Raw genomic sequence first — 23510 nt, forward strand, 5'->3', positions numbered from 1 at the left:
CCACAGTACAGCAGAGGGCAAAACATTCTCCCAGTTAATATTTTCCATTTTGCAGATTCTAGGAATATGTAAAGCTAAGCAGGGAATAAAAAAAAAATAAGCTGGAGCAAACTGCTTGAGCTCTCCTAAAGACAAATTAGAAAGCTGAGTGAAAATATTCCTACCTTCAGCATCCTTAAACAGTGCTGTGCCCACAGCTACTCAGTAAGCTGTGGCTGTACCATTTCTGCTCTCACACCTAACACACCCCATGTTCATCACGCTATTTAACAGGGGCTTGGTTCCAGCAAGCAGTTTGTTCTGAATAATAGCATTTACCACAGAAACTAAGTCTTGTTTTAATGTAAAACACTTGAAAAAACCACTTGATTAAAAAATATTTTATTAGGAGTACAGTGTACCTGCAATGTACTTTATAAGGTATTTTCTATAAATGACTACTGCATAGATCTGGTAGTTCCTGTTCATATTTCTTCAATACATTAGTAAGGTAATGAATAACACCTTTAAAAAAACCTACATCTCTTTATTTAGTTCATAAATGTTCAAGCAGTACAACAAATAGCTTTGGGAGAGGTTTTAATAAAAATAACTGTAAAGCAGTTTTAAAGTTCAGTCATCAATATTTCCCCTTTGTCCCCAATGAAAACTATTTTAAACCAGAATATTTCTTTTTAAATAAAATAAACCTGATCATGCTGTTATAACTAGTTTATTCTTTTTCCTCTTTAATTTGTCTTTCCGAGTCCTCTTTCACGGTACATACGTTTGGCTTTTGAACCAGTAAGTGTCAGGCTCTGAAAACTGCATTTTCCTGAAAAACCCCAGCTGTGGAGGCCAGCTTTGTTTTTTCATTCCATGTACATATGTACCTGTCCACTTCAATTAGAGAACACCGACCCTCCCTGCTGGCCGCTGCCAGGCTCACGGGCAGCAGCTCTGACTCCATAATGACAGGCTGAGCATGGCTTTGGCTGGGGCTGAAACATTTGAAAACAAACATGGAAGAAAACCCCACTGAACTTGATCATTTAAAGCTGCACATACAGCAGCCTACCTCGGCATTTTGGCAGGAGCATAAACTGTACGTGTAAGGAGAAAGTGCTTCAAGTTTACTGGCTGCAGGATATTAAAAATTATAGGATCTTTTCTATAATTTACGACTGGGAGATGTTACAGATGGATTAGGATGGGTAGCTTATGGCACTTACGGCACGTTACAGGACCAGTGAATATTTAAAACTAACGCACATTGCATTCCGTGACCAACACTGGCATATCCGTGCCTTAAACATTTATTACAACATTGTGATAAATAATATACACACCGTATCTTTTAAAATACCATATAAACCATACCTCAAGAATAGGGAGCCAGCTTCCCTATACATTACCCTACAACACGTCCCTAGCCTGTGTTTTTTTAATTCTAAACACAGATTTGTAACACTGGATAACTACAGTAAGCAGCCTACACTATTACACAATGAAGGCAGAATTGGCGTTCGACTGGCACAACCCCGCGGTGCCGGGCACCGCGAGCCTTGCCTGCTGCAGCCTGCGCCGGGCAGTCGGGCCTGTGCACACGTGTGTGCCACCTACCACTTGCCAGGTATCGACGTGCCACACTCGTACCAGCGCACGTAGTTAATCTGAGTCTCCCCGCCTATCTTCCCAAACTTGACCGGTTCCTGACGAACTGCCCTGAAAAATCCTGGAAAAGAGAACAGAGTTTTGCTCGCATGAAGCTCCCAGGACAGTACCGTGGTTTGGTTCCCTGAGAAGTCTACTAACAATTCAGCGAGCGGCTGAAATAGTCACCGAGCCATTAACCCACGTGCCACAAGCAGAGCTGCTTGCTGCCCCTACATCCGCTGGCACTCTGCAGTGTGCCAACCCAACTCGGAGCTAAAACGCCTGGGATGCAGTGCGGAGGTGAAGCTGCCTCCCCTGGAGATCCCAGCACCCTGCCGTGGGTGGGGCTGGCTGGGTACAGCCTGTGCCCTCTGTGACAGTGACAAACAGTGCCCACTGTGCAGCCTTGACACTGCAGTGAACCTCCTAAAACCCGGCCACTGGGGAAAGGTCACAGCATCTCCCCATCCCAGTCATCCTCCTGCTTTCACTCTGCTGCCTTTGAGACACACTTGCTTCCCATTTAAACAAGTAACATGAGGTTACAAATTAAAGTGAGGAATTGGGCTCCATCCAACCTGACCATAAGGAATGCATATGTGGCTGGATCAGACACATGGACACACACACACACACACACACACACACAAAAATACTGTTCTGCAGCTGAGAGACAGCATCAGCCATGATTCTCTCACAGCACTTCAGGTCAAATATGTGTAGTTAATTCAGAAGTCAGCCTGCTGCAGCTAGAACAATTGGTCTGTTGGTCTGTTCTTTCCTCTGTTCAGTTCATTTGCTAGAAATACAAGCTACTGAAAAGGTGAGGTATTTGCTTTTTTTGTTGTTTATTTTAGCCTAAAAATGATTGTAGCTCATGAATTCACTCAAATCCAGCTGCCAAAATCAAACTGGTTGTAAGTATCTTTTAAACTGTGGTAGCAAGGTTGTTAGGTAAAAGTTTTTTAAAATGTTCAAATATTTTTAAAAGTGTAAATCTGGTACAACTGAAAAGTTTGCTGTCCTGGCAATGCAAATTGGATTCTGACCACCTCTTACACAAAATATCTTTTCAAATGGGCAGCATTGACTGGGAAGGGAAAAGCAAAAACCTCTTTAGAAGAAATGCACAAAACACATAAACAAACACCCTTCAGATCTTCAATTACTTTGTTTTTTGGAAAAACTTGTGAAAGACTTAGGAACTTCACATTCATCTCCCACAGCTACCTCAATGCGTATCTGCACTCATGTGGGGTGTTTTGTAAGTGAAGCACAGGATGGTTTGGTCAGCACGCTGATATTGTACTGAAAACTCAGTAAAATGTTCCATGACACGCTCGGCACGCGTGCACGTACCAGTACAGCCTGAGTTCTTACCCCACAAGGAACAAAACACCTCAGCCTGGCACTGCTGCCAGCAGCAAGGCAGGAGTTCAGCTGACACGAGTACAAATTTCTTATACCTCAGCCTCAGCAATGGGTGAAAAAGAGCCAGGCAGGTCATGGCTGTGTTTAGCACATCCAGCCTCATGTCCACTTAGACCTGTCTGGAATTTCGGGCACACTTTTGCAATCAGTACACACAGAATTCCTGCAGCATGAATTATATTTTCCAGCCATAAATTTTCAATTTCTCATTTGTACCAAACAAGGTATTTAATGCCCAACTGATTATGCACTGTGCTTTAAATCAACCTTGCTAGTTTGAACACACCACTTAATGCCTCTCTGCAAACTCAAACTTGTGGCTGGGTTTAAGTATTTAATACCAACTGTGAATAATTTGTTGGCTGTTTTAAACAGGAGAGGGGCTGTTTGCTACCTAACAGAACCCAAGTCATAGCTGTTATAATAAGTCATCATCCACTGTCAGAGAACTTCTTGACCCTCTTCTGCCTCCTGGCAGCACCTTTCATTGCCCACCCCAGCAGTGGGGAAACAGAAGGAATATAGAAACAGGAATAGCAGGAAATAGAAACAAACAAAGGAATTGCCAAGGTTTGCTACAGAGACAGGTGCTGGGAATTACCATCTTTGACTGGTAGATCTTCTTGCTGTCCCGTCCTTCCATCTAAGAATGAGTCTACAAATTGGCAGTGATCTTCTCCATGGCCCCTCTGGTCTCCTATGTTATAAAATTTTCCTGAAAGCAAAGAAGCAGCAGAGTTAGTGAAGAGTATTTCCAAAAACCACCAGAGGCAATGGGCTGTGCTCTTTCCTCTGTGGGGAAGCCAAGGTGAATGCTTTGATTCTTTTCCTCTCAGGACCTGTAGCTGTAATTTGAACATGACGTGCAGGCTCCAAGTGCTCATGGCTAAGGCAAAAGTGCCCGACTCTTGGCCAAAATCTATGCCTGGACATAATTCTTCCCTCTCCTTACATTTCATACAGTAAGGGAAATTCTGTTACTATCAAGAACATAATCAAAAAGCAAGTTTTGGTAGTGGTTTGAATGGAAGGCAGGTCTGGTTCCCTGTCAGGAAGCCCCCAGTACCTCCAGAGATGTTTTTATAGACCACCTCCTAACACAGCCAAGGCCTGTTGTCTAAATCATCACATTTTTACAACATGTATGTGCAAGTGATGCCCCTTAACATGTAGATGACCTGGGATACTAAGTACTTATCCAGAGCATGGAGCGTGCCATGTATTTGCTTGCAGGATTGCTTAACAGGACACTTGACTGCAGCCGAGCAGAAATCGAGGTCCCAGGTGTCCCATGTAGCATGTGCTGACCTTACAGGCTGTGCTTATCTGCTAACAGGCACGGGGAAGGAGCTTTGACAGCTGCTTGCACTTGCTGATCCGATTTGCAAGACATTAGCAAAATTCAGTTCGGAAGATGGACAAGAGCACGCTACCTTCTCTTCCCAAACCTGGGACGGAAACCTTTGATAAACTTAACCATTCTTTCTAATCGTCTTTCAGAGCACTTAGTTCTAGTATGGTCAACCTTTGGTTGAGATGTTGAAAGGAAAGCTGAGAGAATTTAGAAAAAGGCTCGGGATGCAGGTATAAGCTAGGCAGAAAGTCCAATTACTCATCAGATACTGGGTGTCCTGGAGCCTTGAATCCATGCCGGTCTGGCCATTTGGGAGGTGGTGGGGTGGATTATAATACTGCTCCCAAAGAACAATTAATAAAAAAGCAGCCTATCAATAAACTCCAACGTTTTTGTGATATGAACAATACTTTTCCAAAACTTTTCACCTCCAGTTGATGGCCTCTGTGCATGTGGTTCTTCTGTAGCTTTACAAAATTATTTATTGCTATCTAGCTTTGGCTGCAAACATGTTTTTTTCCGTAGAACTGGTCAGAGGGAGTTCCTCTCAGCAAATTTTTGCTCTGAAATTAAGAACATTCAGGCTGCCCAAAAAAGCCTTTTTTTTTTTTTTTTTTTTTTCCACAGCTGTTGAAGGTCACACACAGAATTTATTTTTTTCCTTCCCTCAATAAATACTTATTTTTAGGTGGCCTGCTTTTCTGGAATGCCTACAGTGACTGCTCTGGAGGACTGTTAAATGAGGTCAGCAGTGGATGCTGGTTTATGGAACAGTCCTGGCATGTGAAACGGAGATCAGTTTTTCTCCATAAGAGAGAGAATAAGCCAGATATTTTAATGGCTAGCACCAGAACAGTAACTTGCAGATACACACATATTCTTCTGGCCCACAGCTTAACCTATGCATAACTCAAACAATCGGTCTTCATGGATTAGCAGCATTCTCAGTGACTATTACATTCTTGCTGCCCAATTATTTCTGTAATAAAAGAACACACTTAAAACCTTTCAGCTAAGAAATAACTGGTTTTCTGTTTTGGGGACAGCAATTCTAACACAAAGTCAATTTTTTCCCCAGTGTTCCCTTGTGGGTGGCCTTACGATCTTAGATACAAACCTTGTTTTATACATTATAAATTCCACAGCACTAGAAGAATAAATTCATGCTAAAAACCAGCATGCAAAGATGCAGTTTCTGCCTGCCTTATGCAATGGCATTTGGACGGTGCAGCCGAGTTTTGAGGCAATTGCAGCGCTTCGGGAGCAAAGCTCTGAGGGATTTTCCAGCGTCAGCGGAGCTCCGAGCTCGGTGCGGCCCCGCACTGCCGGCACACGCGGTCCCACACACGGTGCCACACACGCATGGTCCCACACACGGTGCCACACACACGCATGGTCCTGCACACGGTGCCACACGCACACATGGTCCTGCACATGGTGCCACACGCACACACATGGTCCCACATGTGGTCCCACATGTGGTGCCACATACACACACGGTCCTGCACACGGTGCCACACACACACACATGGTCCCACATGCGGTTCCACATACACACACGGTCCCACACACACACTGTCCCACACACACACGGTCCCACACGTGGTGCCACATGCGGTCCCACACACACACACACATGGTCCCACATGCAGTTCCACATACACACACGGTCCCACACACACACAGTCCCACATGCGGTCCCACACACAGTCCCACACGTGGTCCTACACACACACGCAGTCCCATGTGGTCCCACACATGGTCCCACACGTGGTCCCATGCAGTCCCACACGGTCCCACACACGCGGTCCCACATGGTCCCACATGCAGTCCCACACGCAGTCCCACACACACGGTCCCACACACGCGGTCCCACACGGTCCCACACGTGGTCCCACACACACACGGTCCCACGCGGTCCCACACGCGTGTGCTGGCCGTGCTGGCAGGGACAGCGCCGTCCCGGGGCACACGGAGCAGAGCTGGGCTTGGAGGGGAAGCTCCCGGCACGGGCCTCACCAAACACTCGCTGCTCTCAGTGTTGTGACTCCTGGCCAGCGCTGGTTCTGAGTGCAAGAACCAGGCTTAGCAAATATATGAACAGTGTGTGTCCCCCTCATCTTTCCAGCCAGGTTAGACCACCACCCTTCCAGCGGGAACAAAACAATCTAATGAAAATAGGAAAATGGGCTCCTGATCTTGAACTTTGCCGATCGGAGTTGCTTTCATTGCAGTGTTAATTCACTTGATTTAGGGCTAAAGTCTAGTCCCGCTAGATTGGCACTGCTATTTCCTCTGCTGGCTGGTTTTGGGACACATCATGCCTCACTGCCAGTGCTGTCATCTGATCAGAGCTGGTAAGTACAGCAACAGTTGCGTGAATGATACATCTGTTCAAAACATTCTCTTTTATTCACATAATCACTAAGATATTATTTACATATGGAGTATTGCACTTACTATTAATGACAAGGCTTTCTTTCCTTTTCTGCTCATCAGAGAATAGTGCTGAACGCAAGGCAGGGAAGCTTAAACTTATGGCAGGGTGGGCTGCCCTGCACATCCCTGCTCTTTTCCTTCCGTGCTCTCTCCACAGAGCCCAGAGCCCTGCTCCTGTAAGGGGCTGAGCTCAGAGATGGGGCAGCTTTAGGTTATGAAAGTGGATTCTTCCAGCCACAGTCTCTCCTAACTAATTCAATGTGATGTGCTGGACACACTCGCCTGGCTTGCTCTCAAAAGGCATTTCCCACACGTCTTTGTGCTCAGATGCCATGCTAATGCCATTGTCACAGAGCTGTCTGTGACAAGAGACTTCACACAGAAGGGAGCCAGGAGCCTGGGATGCATTATACGAAGTTAACATATTTCTTAATGTAGCTGATACAGCTTGCACATGCTGCATGAGGCACAAAGATCTCCTATCAACTGACTGAAAAACACTTCTCACAGGCTGTTTCCCCAGCATGTGTCACCTGATTCAGGTCTTAATCACACTCAGCTGGTCTTAAAACACCAAACAAAATTTCAGAATGCAAGGCCAGGAAGTTTCCCTTAGTAATAAAATATGATAACAAAAAGGTGAGGGAAAAAGGTCATAAACAAAAATGGGGAATGTGAAAACAAAACAAAAATGAGCAGGCAAGTAAAACCTGTTGACTAGAGTTAGTCATATATTTATAAGCCTCCCAGTAATGAAGTCACCAGATGTTTACTGAAAGGACTGGGAATGACAAGTGTAATCCTGGTATAAAATGAGTTCTACATCCTCCAATTAATAATTATTCCAGGCTACTCTTTAAACACCAATTTGGCTGTTTTACAATATATGGTATTCACTCTGATCTTTATCAGTTTTCTGTATGATCCCCAGTATATGAATAGGTACTTAAAATCAGATGATCACTGCAGAGAGGTTCCTTTGGAGTCTGAAAACTCTGTATCAAACATATCAGTGGTTACTGAGCACAAGCAGATTACTGTTTATGATTAGTCCGTGGACTAAATTAAACAAATCTGATCACACTTCACCAGAGCTCATCTTGTTAAACATCCTATTTTGGAAACCATAATATATTTCACGGATATATAATATGGACAGCACTGATTTGAATGTTTCTTACCTGTAAGTGAATCACTGAGGTATATCTTGTATCTCAAAGAATTGCACAGCTGCACACCCACAAACTTCTTGTACCAAGTCCTCTTTACGTATTGTTTGCCTTTGCATTCTGAGTATGAGTCTGAATTGAATGGGATTTCAGTCCAGATAGCATCTTTCCCCACTGCAGGAGAGGAAAAAGGAGGCTGAAGTATAATGCTGCATACAAAATTACACACGACAAATGCATTTGAATTGCTAGAACTGGAAACCTTGATGAAGCAGAATGTACCATGACACCTGCATTTTGAACATGAGAAATATTTCAGGGAAGCACCAAAGTATGCAGATAGAATTGGTGCTGTGACCTCCTCCTGCTGTCCTCTGGTGCAGGTTTGGAATAGGTTCATTCTAGGACCTTGTTAGGGGACAATGTTTGTATTGGAAATACTCTCATTTATGAAGTGTGTGATACAGTCACCATTCTTCAGTGCGTTCAAGCCAAGACAATCAACTTGCAGCAAACTGTGATCTGACAAAAATACATATAAAAATGAAGTGTCATTAATTATGTGGAGAAAAATGGTCCCAACAGTGTTTGTCAAAGTGAAAGTGATGACTATTACAAAAAACAGCCCAATTTGCTTGAATGATCTCAGCTCTTCTTCAAAAGCTCAGTCCACCTTCCATCAAGGACAGGAAGAGTCTTGTAAGTGGCCTAAAGCAGAGCTAGATCAAGCCTTCTGAGGCAGAAAATTTTCCTAAAACACAAAGACAGATAAATAGAATCCTCCCAGTTGTGCCTCTGTTAACTCACTTAAAAACTTTGGAGTAGCTTATTAATTTTGCAGAGCTTTCTTTACTTTAATGACAAGGTTGAGCAAATATGAGGCTGTCCTTTGCTCATTTGTGTACATTGGTTTGAAGCCATCCCAGCTGCCATGGGAGTTCCACATCACGTTGATTGCCTTATGCCCAGGTAAACAAACAGCCTTGAATTCCTTAGCAGGGGCAGGGTGGAAGGAGTGAAGTTGTGTGTGAAGCTGTGTGATTCTGTAACTCATCCAGCTGTGCAGCAGAGCCGCCCTCCTCGTAAAATTCTGCTATCTCATTTCTGAAAAAAACCTGCTGATCTGATTTATACATAAAACACTTACTTGAAATTGGCTCACTCACTCTTGGGTCCGCTGGGGGAAGAAAACAAACATTCAATCAGACACTGTAAAATGAACATTTCCAATAATTCTATGGAAAAGCATTGGTAAGTGATTTTTTTACAGCTGACGTAAGCTGTAATTTGTGAAACAGAAAGAGTTTTGGAAGCAAAGTTAACTTTTGTATTAAATTAAATTAGAAGAAATATATTTCTTGTGTGAAACTCCAGTATCAATGATCTTTTAATAATTTTACTTATGGGATAAAACCAGCCAAGCAGAGTTCTAGTAAAAACAAGAGTTTAAACCTGTAACCAACAACACCCAATTGTGCTGTGTGCTATTAAAATTTCAATTTCAAAACCTAAATAATAAAAAGGGCACATCTGTAATACTGGCCACAAAAAAACTTGGCTTTGAAAGACCAAATGTGAGAAATGGATGCGTGCAATTAAGAAAAAACAAAACTGAATGTTTAATTTGTCCAAACTAAATAGGAGACAGAACATAAGCCTTGTCATTCATGAAAACTGCACTTGGCACAAACAATTTTTTTTCACTTACAACAATCTAGAATTACAAAGAGTGTATTCAGAGTTTTTAAATATGTGTGGCATAGTCTGCACTCCTCCCTGAGTAATCCTTTGCTCAGCCAAAACTCTCATCCATCAGTGACAGCACTAGTTGAGGACTATTAAATTATTACACCTGGCTCAAAACACAGATTGAGAAAGTCCTTTTGAAAAGGCTAAGTCCATTTTGTGTTTTGTGTGGTCTTTCAGTACTACCAAGCAATAAACACTTCTGCACAAAAGATGGTATCTTGCTTGCCTAAAGTCAACAAGTCAGCAAGAATAGGGAAAGCAAAAGTTCTCTGGTTCTCACCTCTGAGTCAGAGAGAACTTGACTTGGGAACCAACCAGTGGCAAAACCAGGTTTGTATGCACCTCTTTAACAGTTTCACTGGAGAGTAAACAGGGTGGAAGGGGACCTACTGGGACACTGACTTTTCACAACAGCTCTTTCTCAATCCTTATTTCAGCCAAACAACATCACTGTTTTACAGCAGCCTTATTGAACAGGTAGCAAAAACACCTATGAACACACCATCCCAAAAAAACCCTGATGTTCCCCATCCAGAAGCTGCTAATGAGTTGGATAGATGCAAAAAGGTCAGGAATATAAATCTTAAATGACTGAGCCTTCTCTAAGGATGAAGTAATTTTCTTTGCAATGAATACCAGACAAAGTTCCTCTGTTTTTTCTCTTGCAGTCTGCCCATCTTACATCCTCACACAGCACAGTTCTGATCCCAGGCTGACTTTCCAGGCATGGTGGTAAAAAGCCAATCAGGAGAAGTAAAGAGCAAGACTGAATGCACAAAGTGAAGTGAGAGCCTTTCATGCATCCCACAAACATGGGTACTGAAGGTGCTGTAAATGGTGGTCTGATCTCTGAAATTCTTACCTGATTCAGTACTGAATGCCACAACATTGCTACTTGGACCTTCACCAAGGGGGTTCCTGGGCTTCACATGGAATTCATAACTGGGGAATAAAATAGAAGAGATGAACATTTTGCAAACTAAGCATTCTTGAATACTCTGGAGCAGGCAAGCAACACACATTGGTGCTACTCCCCTTCTGGAGAACATAAAAGCCCAATTTCTTGCCACAAAACCATGGAGACATCTTTTGTCTTAATTGTGTAGGACTGGAACTGAACACAAAATTAACCAGTCCTTTTGATGATTCTTTGCACACATACTATTAATATTTTATTTAATTCAACACTGACTTGTCTGTCTCCTCTACACAGCAGTTTCAGTTCTGGCCAAGGGAGCAAGGTTAGATTAGGTCTGAGGCAACCTGATAAGCAGAGACTGAGTAAAGGACATTGCTATTTATTTGTACTTTTTGCTGTTTTAAGAACACAAATCTCCAATTCAATGCCTGTCAGGCCCACCCACAATGACAGACAGGGAAACAGAGGACAAGTCTTCCAGGACAGGAGCTCGGCCAAGGCAAAGATCCAATTGCTTGAACGTATGTTAAAAATAAGTATATGAAGCAAAGACACTGTGCAGAGTCTCTTCTGCATGTGTTTTTACTGATGTGGCACAACACTGGTCTGTGCTGTAGTTATCTATCTCCTGATCCATTTTCATCACTGTGTTGGGAACCAAACGCATTGCTGTGAAAATAACACAACTGAAGAAAAAAAATCCAAGCCAGCCTCCTCTTCTTAAGCCTCCCCCACCCTTCAGTGCTTGATTAACAGTGGAAGTGCCACATACAGTGGGACTTGGGGACTTGAACAGAGATTCATCAGTGACAGGCAGCCACAGGACACGAGTCAAAGGGACTGTAGGTCTGCAAAATGGGCCCCAAATTAGAGGCACTTTTGCTGTAAACACATAAAAAAATGGGAGTCTCAGAAGTGGGCAACTAAACATCCAGCTCTTGACTGGAGAAGGATCATTTACCCATGATAATTTTGGTGGCTCACGACTGAAGCACAGCATTGTATTGCTGAAACATTTCCAAACAGCAATTTTCTAAAGAAAGAAAACTCCTATACCACACTCTGCACAGTTGGAAATTTGTAAACTCGATTTGCAATTCCCCAGAAGAATAATTCAATCCAAACTTTGGATTACCTCTCATTCCTCCTTGGCTCCTGCAAAACCTGAGCTAATTAACCTCAGTGGAGTATTCATGCAGTACCCAGCAACTGTTTTCCATCCACTGTACTTCTAAGACAATGTTTAACTTTAAAATTGCTTGCTTAAGCAATTGCCTTTATTTCTAGGGATTTATTTTCTTTTTGAGGGAAATATTTATATAGACTAGTATGCTGAACGGATGAATTGTGGAAATTCATAGATATTGCTAAGAGAAACACAGTCTTCTTTTGAGCTGAAAAAGTCTATTTGGAGAAATCTTGACATTTATTTAAACATGTTGAAAGAGCATTTGGAACTACCTATATTACCCACAGTAGGAGGGAGACATTAACTAAATAATCAATTTAAGAAATTTATAAATCTTCATTCTGAACTTCAAACTGCTTAAGCAAAGACATGCTTTAAAAAATAGGACCTGAGTAGTTAGTATTCACATTGGCCATGTGGCACAGTAACTTTTTTGGTCAAGAAGTGTTCTCATCTGGTAGGAAATGTCATAAATGTCCTAGGGGGACGTTATGGTGTTTGTATCCCCAGTCGTGTCTTCTGTTTTTGTTTGATATTATGTTCTGTGCTTTCAGAACTGACTCTGAAAGTGAATTTTGTTTTGTCTTGTTAGCAGCCAATATCAGTTCTCTTGTTAGAGAACTGTAGCAAAAGTGTTGGAGATTCTTTCTGAAGAATCACTGAGGCATGAACAAAGATTTCCTAATATATTGGGGGGTTTTTAAAGTAATAGCTAGATGATACATTTTCAAAAATGCAGAAATTAATCCACACCTAGATATAAAAGACTGCAAAGAAATTTTCCTGCTTCCTTTACAGGAGGAACACTTGATCTAAAGCTATTATTGTAATAGTGATCATCCAGATGGAATGTTCTATTGCATTATGGGCAGTTTATGGTTTGACCTCATGGGTGATCATAATCTGGGTTTGTCCCTTTGTATGCACTTTACTGATTTTTGAACAAATATATTGTTCTCAATAGTTGATATACCCTACTTTGGGCTGCATCAGGCAACATTCTTCATAGGAATCAGTACTGTTCCCAAAAATCTTTATGGACTTGGACTCACCAATTCTCTAATTCCAAAAAGACAAAAACAAGAACTGAAGGTTATTTTCCAAGCTGTTTTTCAAATTGTGGTTTAGAGATCACTAGGTTCTCTGCAAAAGACCAAACCACAGCTTGGAAAATTAAGGCAAAATTTAAATAAAGAACTAAAATCTACAGATAGAGATTTCAGCTTATGTCAACATATAAAGAAAATTGGAGAGAAGAAAAATAATAAAGAAATGTCCAAAGTTTGGCTCAGTCAATTAGGGGAGCTTCTTATTAAAAATATTAAAAGGAAATTTTAGATATTAAAATACATGCAATTCTACAGTTCTGTGGTATGTGTTTTTACAAGCATCACAGGCTCCTTTCCTCTGCCAATTTCAATCCTAAAACAATACCACAGTACAAAAATAACAAACTTTTGGAGATGAAGAGAATTAGCCAGTTGACAGAACATTGAAAAGGAGAGGAAGGGAATGTCGGACTGGGATCACAATATGGCATAGTTTATTGTACTTTTAAAGCTATACTGTGGCTGTTTTAACAGGAGACAATCTAAAGTCTTCCTTTTTTTGTGTCAGGCGATAGATCTGAAAAATATACTTAAAATGGTGAAAAGGGTACAAAAGGTACCATCTGTTATGCACTCCTACAGAAGCCACAAAGAAGGGGAAAAATGCTTAGAGTTTCAAGGAGAATGCATGGCAAAATTAATAGAATCCATGTCTGCTGCTTATTCAGATTTACCTAATGAGAATCTGGAGTCTATATTCCACTTTGTATCTGCCTCCCTAATACACTAAAAACTCTGCCGTCCTATGCACACCTTTAACATCTGTAAGACTGCTATCCTACAAACTTTTGGAGACCAGGTCTTCCAAATTCTCCCAAACTGTGTAAGACAATAAAAGTCCTTGTGCAGATTAAATGGACTTAACTTACAGTAATTACTACTTGGAGTGTATTTTTCCAGCACAGGAAATCACTATACCACATGGAACTCTGGCAAATGCAGCTGCTCCTGCATTTTTCAAATCATGCAGAAGGAGAAGATTGAAGATTGCAGAACTGAAAATAGGTGAAGAGAGATTTTCACCATAACAGGAGAACTGGAGCAGCTGAGGACAGTCCTGGGACTTCAGGTCTATTTCTGGGGAGATGCTGGGCTGGGATAGCAGTGTGACCATGGGAGAGAGAAAGAGAGAGAGAGAAAAAGAAACAGAAAGAGAAGAGAAGAGAGAGAAAGAAAGAGAGAAAGAGAGAAAGAGAGAAAGAGAGAAAGAGAGAAAGAGAGAAAGAGAGAAAACAAACAAACTGCTATGTTTTTTGAGGGCTCTTTCTCCTAACACAGTTGGAGGAAGGGCTAAGAGAAATGGGAAATGTTTATCCATGAACCCTGATAGCAACAGCAATTTACTACAGTATCTGTTAGTTTTTTAATAAAAGAAATAGAAACCTCCAGCATTTTTCTGCCACTTTCTGAATTTTGCTGCATTGAAGCTTTCTTTGTAGTTTCTATCTCTTGAGCCTTGATGTTAACAAAAGCCAAACTCTCTGCATTGATAGAAGTTTTCTTGGGTTTTTCCTTGTATGTGATTAGAACATTAGAGTACTAACTACAATACAAAACCATATTAGATAAAGGTGATAACAGTGTTAGGACACAACTGAACCCAAAAGTCCAACAGAAACAACTCAAGACATTTTTAAAAAGGAGAGGAGTGTATTTGAAATCACCAAAATAATTAATGGGGAAGCAGATCAGTACCTACTGGGAACCTATACAAAACTGTGGAATGCAAGCATCACAGGCTTTTTGTTTCTTATTAATTCTCTTTTTCTGCAGCAGTAGGCTGGTGGGACACATCCTCCAATGGTTACTCAAACTACCCCAGAGCTATTTGTGACAAGTCTTAATATTTGGCTTAACTACCTTCCAATTACTGCCATCACAACATGCATGAGAACAGTTTTCAGCAGTCTTCAGGCTCTTTTTTGAAGGCTTGTATAGAAATTTGGGCTGTAGAACTTCCTGGTCTGTGCTATGGGCTACACTGCCCTTAAGCAAACCACTAGAATGAAAGAGAAAATGTACACTGACTGAAAAAAAGGGTTCCAAGATACAGAAATAAAAACTACATATTCTGGCAGAGAAACCAGCAGAAATAACAAAAAATCTCATTGGAAAAAAAACCCAAACAACATCTGCATTTAATATTTTTGGCTAGGAAAGTCCATGAAAAAACTACAGGTCAGTGAAACCAATTTTTTTCCAAGGAGAATATGCAGAGGAGCACCATTATTACTACACAAGACATGGAATTAAGACAACAAAAACCACAGTAAGCCCATTTCTCATTCAGGCCTCTCAATGTTTATAGCAAACAGGCAGCTCAAGGAAAAAAAATACTGAAAATTGTGGATAACAACCTTATCTTGGCTCACATATGGAAGATTTTCCTTGACTGTTAATATAGGAGAAGTTACTGCAATGCTTTCTTATGAAATTTTAATATACAACAAGGAAAAAGCAGAGTCCTGGGTATGCTACTGGGAGTTCCAATGTGAGCAGCCTTTTAAGGAAACTCAGAAACATGAGACCTGTATGAAAATTTAGATAGAATATTGCAGGTCTCATCCCTCAAATGGCTGCTTGGAAGTTAGACTGTAACTACTTTGACCAAAACCATCAGTCTTGCAGCTTGACTCTCTTCCAAGTGGAATAAACACTGCATTTCTCACTGTAAGAATCACAGAATTTCCATGTGGAGGATGAAAAATTGTTAGTTCATATTAGTGCATTTGTTTCTCTCATTTTTCTTTGCTAAGACAGAAATGATATTTGCATTAACACACAAAGCCACTCTGCCTGCATTAAAGAAACTGGAGGAAACTGAGATCTGCAAGCCCAGAAACTGCCCCTAAAGTCCAATCTGACAGTAAGATGTGTTGTGAGACATCTCTGAAGGTGACCTGCTCTAAGCCCCTTTTCATGACAGGGGTTTAGTTCCTTTGAGCTCAGGGTTCACCAACTACAGTAGGGACATAGCTGGCTATGTTCAGACTAACCAGGAGAAAGAAGAATAAATGGAATTTGGTTGTTACAATCTTTTCATTAACAGAAAAATAAAGATGGCAAAAACTGCAGAAAGTTTGGTGTGTGCTTTAGTGTGATACTGAACAGGGGGTTGAGTAAAATGTGACTTGGACCTACTCTGAAGTCCTTGGAAATAATGTGAAGGGTAGCAGAAGCTGACTGCAGTCATAATCAACACTGTATATGTGAATATTAGATCACAGAAGCACATCAAAAAGAGAAATGTTTAAGCAGAAGACATTCATAAAAGAAGAGGAAGTTTTCTTCAGGCACTAGTTATATCCAGTGAGCTGTCTGTATAAGGAAGATGCATATCATTATCTAGCTCACATAGCATACCAACACCACATACTTTGAGATATTTCAGGTAAAGATTACAGATATTTTAAAGATATTTCAGGTAAAGATTACAACCAGAAGTAAATCTGATTAAATTAAACAGAATTCTAGACTGAAGCCAATCAGTAGTTTACTGACAGCAAGAATACTAATTTCAAGAACTCTGACTGACCAAATAATGGATATCAAATTTGATCTTTCTGGATTATTTAAACTATCAGAATTCTTCTAAGATCTGAAATCCTGCAATCACCATATTTGGCAATTGTCTTGGTGAAAAAGAGGATAAAATATTTGTCCTATAAGGAAAAATCTTTTAAATTAATGTGTGGTTGTCAACAGTGAGGCATGCTTTACTGTAGGAAAATGGCACAGATATGATATGTCTTTCCTTGGGCAAAAAACATATGGATCTCAGCATTCCAATGAAATCACTTTGTACAGGAGGCTCTAAAACATTTTTTAAGACAAAACCCTCAAACAACCCATTGCATTAGAAAGCAGCTGACTGTGCTCCACCTTTATTTCAAGGGTCTATGTCCTCAGTCAGAAGTTTTTCAAATCTCTATTTTACCTTCATCTCAGAGTATCAGCCTTGCAGTAAAGTCACCAGGAACACATAAAGGTGGCATATATAAGACAGAGGGGCATCAAACTTCCATAATATACGCAACTTAATTTGTTTAAAATGAACCTTCACAAGTTGTGGTACACTTATGAAAGTCCATTTTCATTTCCACCTCCAAATTATCATGGTAGGAGTCTGCTAAAATCAAATACTTGATAACTGTAAAGTCTGAACTCTTTTTTCAGCCAGTGCATTTTTTCTGGATCTAGTCACTTTTCAGACAGCTAAATGGATACTCAGGACACTACACCATAATCCTCATCCCACGGAACCTCTGGGTTTGTAGTTACTGACAGCTGCAGTTGCACATTGAATTTTTGATGGGTGACTGTAAAAGCCTCTTTGTTGCCTCCCTAACACTGTCCAAATTCCTGAAATATTTAAAGTCTGGCCATTATCTCCTAATGACAGATTCTCAAACCTTTTAATGCCTTTTTGGGAAGTCTTTGTTTCAGTCTGTCTGCTTTAGGTTCCTGAGCTGTCTTTAGCTCTGAATGCACTGGACCTTCAGCACAGGGGGTTCACACAAGCCTCACTGTGAGATTCGGGAAAGATGGAAAAATTAGGGTCTCTAATTCAGCTTGTCAGCTCTCCTAAGTGTTCCCAGGCCAAGAGGTTCTTCAGCCAGTGCTTTTTTTCTGGATCCAGTTAATCCACCTTCTGTTACTGAGCATCTCTCTTTACATATATTGCTGGAAGTTTTGCAAGTGGTGATCACTTGTGGGAGGGATTTCTATTTCTCTTCCAAGTTTCTTTTCCAGCTCTACCTTTTTTACAGCTCTTCCCTTTGAGGCTAGTTATGGAAAAGTTTCCTTCCCAGCCTTAATGTATTTCTTGATGAATTTTTAAACATACCAGGGACTCTGTTAATAAATATTGAGCTGTGTTTAATTTTTGCTCTTCCTCCCATTTACAGTCAGTTTTATCCACAAGCCCATTTCCTTTATCTAATGAGCAGCTCCTGATAGAAGACTTTTATTATGGACATGTGATGTTTCTTGGCAGAACAGATACTGTCTACACGATGCCACCTGTCTTAACCACATTTTTGTTTTCCCTCAGTTTAGCGTGCAGGCAAGCCTGGATTTAAGTGGTAACAGCACCTTCCTGCACTTCTGCCAAAGCTCTCAAGGTATCCTCAAAATTAGGAAATGCACATTTTGCTTGGAATGGGAGTTTTGTTGAACAAAGCCGCTCTGAGGATTTACATCCTTAAATCTGGTGAGCCCTGGGGGACAGGCACCACTGCAGTTTGTATCAAAGGTTTTCAGTTTTGGGCAGTAGCCTCTGGGTTCAGAAAGGCTTTCACTGCCTTTCCTTTTTGAGGCTGGGCTTGGTGAATGGTAGCTGCCCCCTGCTCAGGAACAGTTATCCCTTTGTATCTTAGATTGTCTAAAACAGAAATATCCACTCACCAAAGCCAAATGGACGGTCTTGCAGGAAAAACCCCAAGTGTCACTCATTAACTTTCTGATCAATTAACAAACAATGTAACAAAAGACAATGGGTTTTCTTCTCTGCTCTGAATTTTACTATAAAAAGTAGAATACTTTTTAATGAGATTTGATATTTAAAGATAGATCATGCATAAGCATAAGCATTGAACTAGTTGCATGAGAGGCACATTGTGATCTGGAATTCACTTACTCATTTTTAATTTGCCAGCTCTTTTAGATGCTGAAACAAACGTACATATTCAGGACAAATGTGTTTTTCCTCTCCACAGTAATTTTCTTACTTTTGACAAGTAGTCTTTCTGATACAACAGGTCACTTCTGCAGCTTGTCCAGACCACAAACACTCTTGGAAATTTCCTAAAGATTCCTCAAATATGTTTTATCTGTTAACTTACAAGAAAGATAACCAAACCATACTTTTTTTTTCTTTTTTTTTTTCCTATCAAAACAGGACTAAAACTGATTTGGTCTTATTTCCATAGGTATTACCATTTGATGTGGCAGACAGCTGAGAGTCTAAATTAGTTGGATTAACCTAGAAAATTATATTTTTTAGCTACCTTGTGTCAGGTTTTAGGTTTTCCACAGTAGAATGGGTTTGATTTGTAGTGATAATTGATTTCTCCTTTTCACCATCACTTCCTCCATTTTCAGTTGACACAACCTCATACTCTGGAAAATTACAGTAAAGAAAAATTAGATCAAGTAACATATCTTACTTGAACTTCTTAAATACAACAAGATAGTGAATGAGTATGCAATTTTACAGGGATGCAACCTCTCTGCCTTTTGCCAGCCTGAAGTCAACATACAGTTTGGACTTTTGAATTCATTCAAGTTGGAAAAGAAAAAGCAGGAAATGACTGAGCATGCAAATATGTGCATGCACACACAGACAGACACCAAAAACTACTGGCTGCATCCAGTGCCTGCTTGTTACCCAGTGCACAAAGCAACAAACTGCCCTTTATTTCTGTGGCAACACAAAGGAGCAAGGTGTGAGCAGAATGGTCTTGGTTCCTGACACCTGCAGTTTTTATGAAAACAAAGAGGTGAGTGTGATCACTGTTTTGGTTGTTATTTGTCAGACCTTTCCATTATACATTGGTTTTGGTCGTACCCAATAAAACCCATTGTACACAGTTAAAGTCAGGCAAAGTAAGGATTCAAAAAGCAAAATGATGCAAGAAATTATGTTTTCTGTTTCCACCTTTCTATCTGAGACAGTGCATTTATTTAAAAAAAGAGATGTGATGCTTAAATAAGATGATTGGAAAAACATGCATAAACTACAGAAATAGAAAGAGATGACAGCAAAATTGGTTTAAGCCTGTCTAAACAAGTAATGTACTGGTGCCAATATGAAGCAATCGCTGTTTTCAGAAAACAGGATTCAATGCCTTCTTTTGACTTCAGAATTGATTTTGATGAGTCATTTACTGGGTTGTTAGTTAACTTCAATGTTCAAATTTTTGTCAGCTAATGTGAAATACAGAAGAAGATGGAAGAATTAAGAATGGCCATCTTGCATGTTTACCTGTGTGCTGAGTCCTGCATGACTCACAGGCATTTATTCTTAATATAAACCCCTTCCTTTAGAAATAAAAAAAACCCAGATTCTTTTAACAGAGTGGTCTTGTTGACCCTCTTGCAGTGGGTCATAATATTGCAAGTAGTATGCTGGCAAAATTCTACTGATTAGATGGATGTAAGCTTTGTGTCTGGCCCACTGTGAAACAACAGCCTCAGGTCAAGAAAGATGCCTAAATTATCAGTGTGCATCTAGATATACTGCTGTACTGCTGGAACTTCTTGACTAGATCTTCTCCTGTACAGAGAGGAGACAGAAAATTGGAAGAGATATGGACTCCTATTTAAGTACCTTTTCATGTCATCATTGACACCAGTGATCCTTGTTGTGTAAATCTTGTTATAATCTAGTAGCATTTTCTTATCCATACTTCAGCTGACAGTAGCACAAAAAAAACCCAGACCACTGAGCTCATTTAATCCCTGGGGATTAAAGTACTTTTAAATGGCAAAAAACTACTGGGAAAGTAAACTAAGCTGGAAATACTATATTATCACACAATGGGGAAAGAAATCAAACCAACCAGTAACAGTGTCATTGTCTGGTTTTTCCCAATCCAGTATGACAAAGGATGGGCAGCCCTCTACAGTCACCACCGTGAGGTTGGTCGGAGGATTTTGTGGAGGACGAGTGGGCTCTTCCTTGCTGCCAACTTCTTCTTGAGGAAAATGTTCCAGAGAGCTTGTGATGGAGCAAGGCACATCATCATCCTTCTTCATGTACTTGACATGGGGGGCTAAGAACAATGGGAATTATTCAGTACAGTGTTTTTACAAAATGGCAATGCCATTTCACCTGGTGCACAACATCCATCCCAGGACACCGAGCAAAAGTCTGCACAAGTGAAACACAAAGCTTCCAGAATAAACCCCATGGATTCAATAGCAAGCTGCTTCTCATTTTTGTTTGTTTGGTTTGGATTTTACACTTTTGGGGTTTTTTTTGCTTGTTTTTATTATTTTACTTATTGTTGTTTGACCTGGAATCTGCACTGCTTCACCCCCTTCCCATTGGCACCACTGATGAAATGACATTCTGAAGGTATTAACAGGTGATGCACACTGCTTGAAAGAATTAAAATCTCTCATAAAATAGAAAAATCACTTAAAACTCATATCATAAAATAAGACTTGCAGCTTTTGAGGGGTACACTAATACAAAGGCATCACATATGCTGTTTTACCAGAAGGAGCAATAACTTTAGTCCAGAAAGTAAAAGTAAAATTCAGTCTAGAAAATGCTGGTTTGTACTAGAGCTCTTACATCTGCCACTAAAGTGACAGAGAATCAAATAAAATGTTGGCCTTTGAATAACCAAATAAGATAATTTGATGCAAGATAGCTCAGACTTCATATGCTCCCTAAAATAAAAATACTAATAGCTATGAATATCCTACCTTGGTACCTTGGTTTTCCTGAAGAATCTGTTTCTGATGTAGGACTTGAGCTGAAGACAGTTTCATCAACTGTAGAAAAATACAGTTATAATTTGCAATAAATACAAAGTTTCAGTGTTAGAACTGCAGCATTTCACCTTTGTAATTTTAAATAATTATAAGAATAGACAAATGGTAGGAATTTGCTACCAGATCTGGCTCTTCATTTTGGGTACTTTTTCTGAGATGCTGTGTAAGCCCTGTACTTACCTGCTAGTACAGCCAGCCATAATCAAAATGACAGATTTCATGACTGCTGCTGGATTTAGTTCATGCAGGATATGTAAAATACTTTTTAGACTATGGTCTTGCATTTACTTTAATTTAATTTTTTTGGTAAGGAAGTAGAAGGTCAGCCATGGAAAAAGGATCTTTTTTGCACTGTGCTGGCTGTTTAGCTTGGGGCTTTTTTTTATGTTTCTGGGATATATAGAATTATTACATTGGCAGAGTAACTTCTCTAGAAATGAAAATGAGGAAATTAAAAAAATTCTGTCTTCACAGTGTACAACTTCTATGAAATTTGAAGGAAATTGAAAGCAAATACACTAGTGAAGAGAAATGTGCTAAAGCAGTCAGGATTCATGATACAATGCTGTATTAATTAATCACTACACTGAATGTGATGCAAATACTACAATGGACCTCAACAGATAAAACACAATACCTTCCTAACAAGCAATTATAAATAAATCTAGCACCCAGCATGCTTTACTGGGCACTGTGGGTCACAGTGAGTTCATGCTCATTGTAAGGAGACAAGAATTTAAGTATTACTATAAATCCAGGAAAATAAGAAGCAGCATCATTCATGACAATATACCAGGAACTGCACATTTGGGCTCAAAAATTCTAAGCACATCCTCCTCCAAACCCAGGTATGCCACCTTGAAAAGACTTAGCTCTGAATCTGTAAGCCACTCCCAGCTTCATAAAGGGCACATTACCCACTGCCCACTATGATAGCACTACTACAATTTTTTTCTATTTAAATGGTGGCAGTTTGATCAAATGAAGGAGGCTACCCCATCCATGATGAGCACTGTCAGTCACTGACAAGTAATATGTTGAATTTATGTCCTGGGAAAATTGAAACATCCAGGAAAAGAAGTGCCTTTATCTGGTTTGTTCACAGCTTTAATTAGCCACAGAATTGTATTGAAAGCCTACTGAGTATGTATGGATTCCTAGGAAGAAGGAAGCTTTGTCATGTTCTCAATTACCAAGATGTGTACAAGAAGGGAGCTAGAGCTCAGTCAAATCAGAAAAGTCACTAAGTGGCATAAAAGAAATCAGAATTACTCCGGACTAAAATGTTTTATGTTAAATATACAGTGCATCAACAAAGTTCAGGGAAGGGAAGCAAAATAAAAACAGGAACTTTAATGTTAATTAAAAAACAAAACAAAACAAAAAAAAAGAAAGAAAAAAAAATAAAAAAAATAAACCAGAACTGTTTCTAACATGCTTACCATAATACTCTGGAGTTGCAAAAGCTGTTGGTGTCTTATATAATGTTCCTGTCCTCACAGGTGGTGTTGGTCCAGCAGGCTTAGCTATAGTGACAGATGGAGGGACTTGTAGCAACAAGACATTCAGCATTTGAAGGAGCAAAACTGCTTTCAGATTTCTAAGAGAACTCAGTTTTGTGACAACTGCTTCATGCAACAAGTATTTTCATTCAAATCATAGTAAATGCCTCAGCTGGATTTAGGAAAGTTCTGAACTGTGCTAGCTGCAAATGTAACCCAATCCTGAAACCCAGTAAGAAATTTCATTGCTACTTTGAGGTTGTCTTGGAGGGCTTTACTTGGCTAGAATATAACCTGGCTTAATGCACAGAACCATCCTACACAGACTGGTAAAAGGATGCACAATGACCACCACTGACTTTGCTGTTCCTTGAAGAAAAAACACATTTCTTCCTGAGTTGCAAGGCACAAAAGCTGAAGTCAGCAACTGAAACTTGGAGTCTTCCCTCAAATATAGGCAAGGTTAATTTCTGCTCTCAATACAGCACATACATTAGTGGTGCTGGAAC

General features: G+C 40.2%; 1 protein-coding gene across 50 annotated transcripts in view; it reads right to left on the reverse strand.

Annotated features, from left to right (window-relative positions):
- Positions 1-365: 365 nt before the first annotated feature.
- ABI3BP (ABI family member 3 binding protein) overlaps positions 366-23510 on the reverse strand; it is a 114729-nt gene continuing 91584 nt past the window's right edge. For all 50 annotated transcript variants that reach the window (XM_085588923.1, XM_085588920.1, XM_085588901.1 and 47 more), the window contains 9 exons: positions 22942-23025; positions 21431-21499; positions 20557-20769; positions 19003-19114; positions 10640-10719; positions 9176-9205; positions 8041-8202; positions 3668-3781; positions 366-1714 (listed from right to left, as the gene is read on the reverse strand). In XM_085588923.1, the coding sequence (XP_085445049.1) occupies positions 1599-1714; positions 3668-3781; positions 8041-8202; positions 9176-9205; positions 10640-10719; positions 19003-19114; positions 20557-20769; positions 21431-21499; positions 22942-23025 (980 nt within the window). In that variant the 3' untranslated portion in view covers positions 366-1598. The remainder of the gene's footprint in view (positions 1715-3667; positions 3782-8040; positions 8203-9175; positions 9206-10639; positions 10720-19002; positions 19115-20556; positions 20770-21430; positions 21500-22941; positions 23026-23510) is intronic.

This window comes from Lonchura striata, chromosome 1, assembly GCF_050655825.1.
Source record: "Lonchura striata isolate lonStrDom1 chromosome 1, ASM5065582v1, whole genome shotgun sequence".
Classification (NCBI taxonomy): domain Eukaryota; kingdom Metazoa; phylum Chordata; class Aves; order Passeriformes; family Estrildidae; genus Lonchura; species Lonchura striata.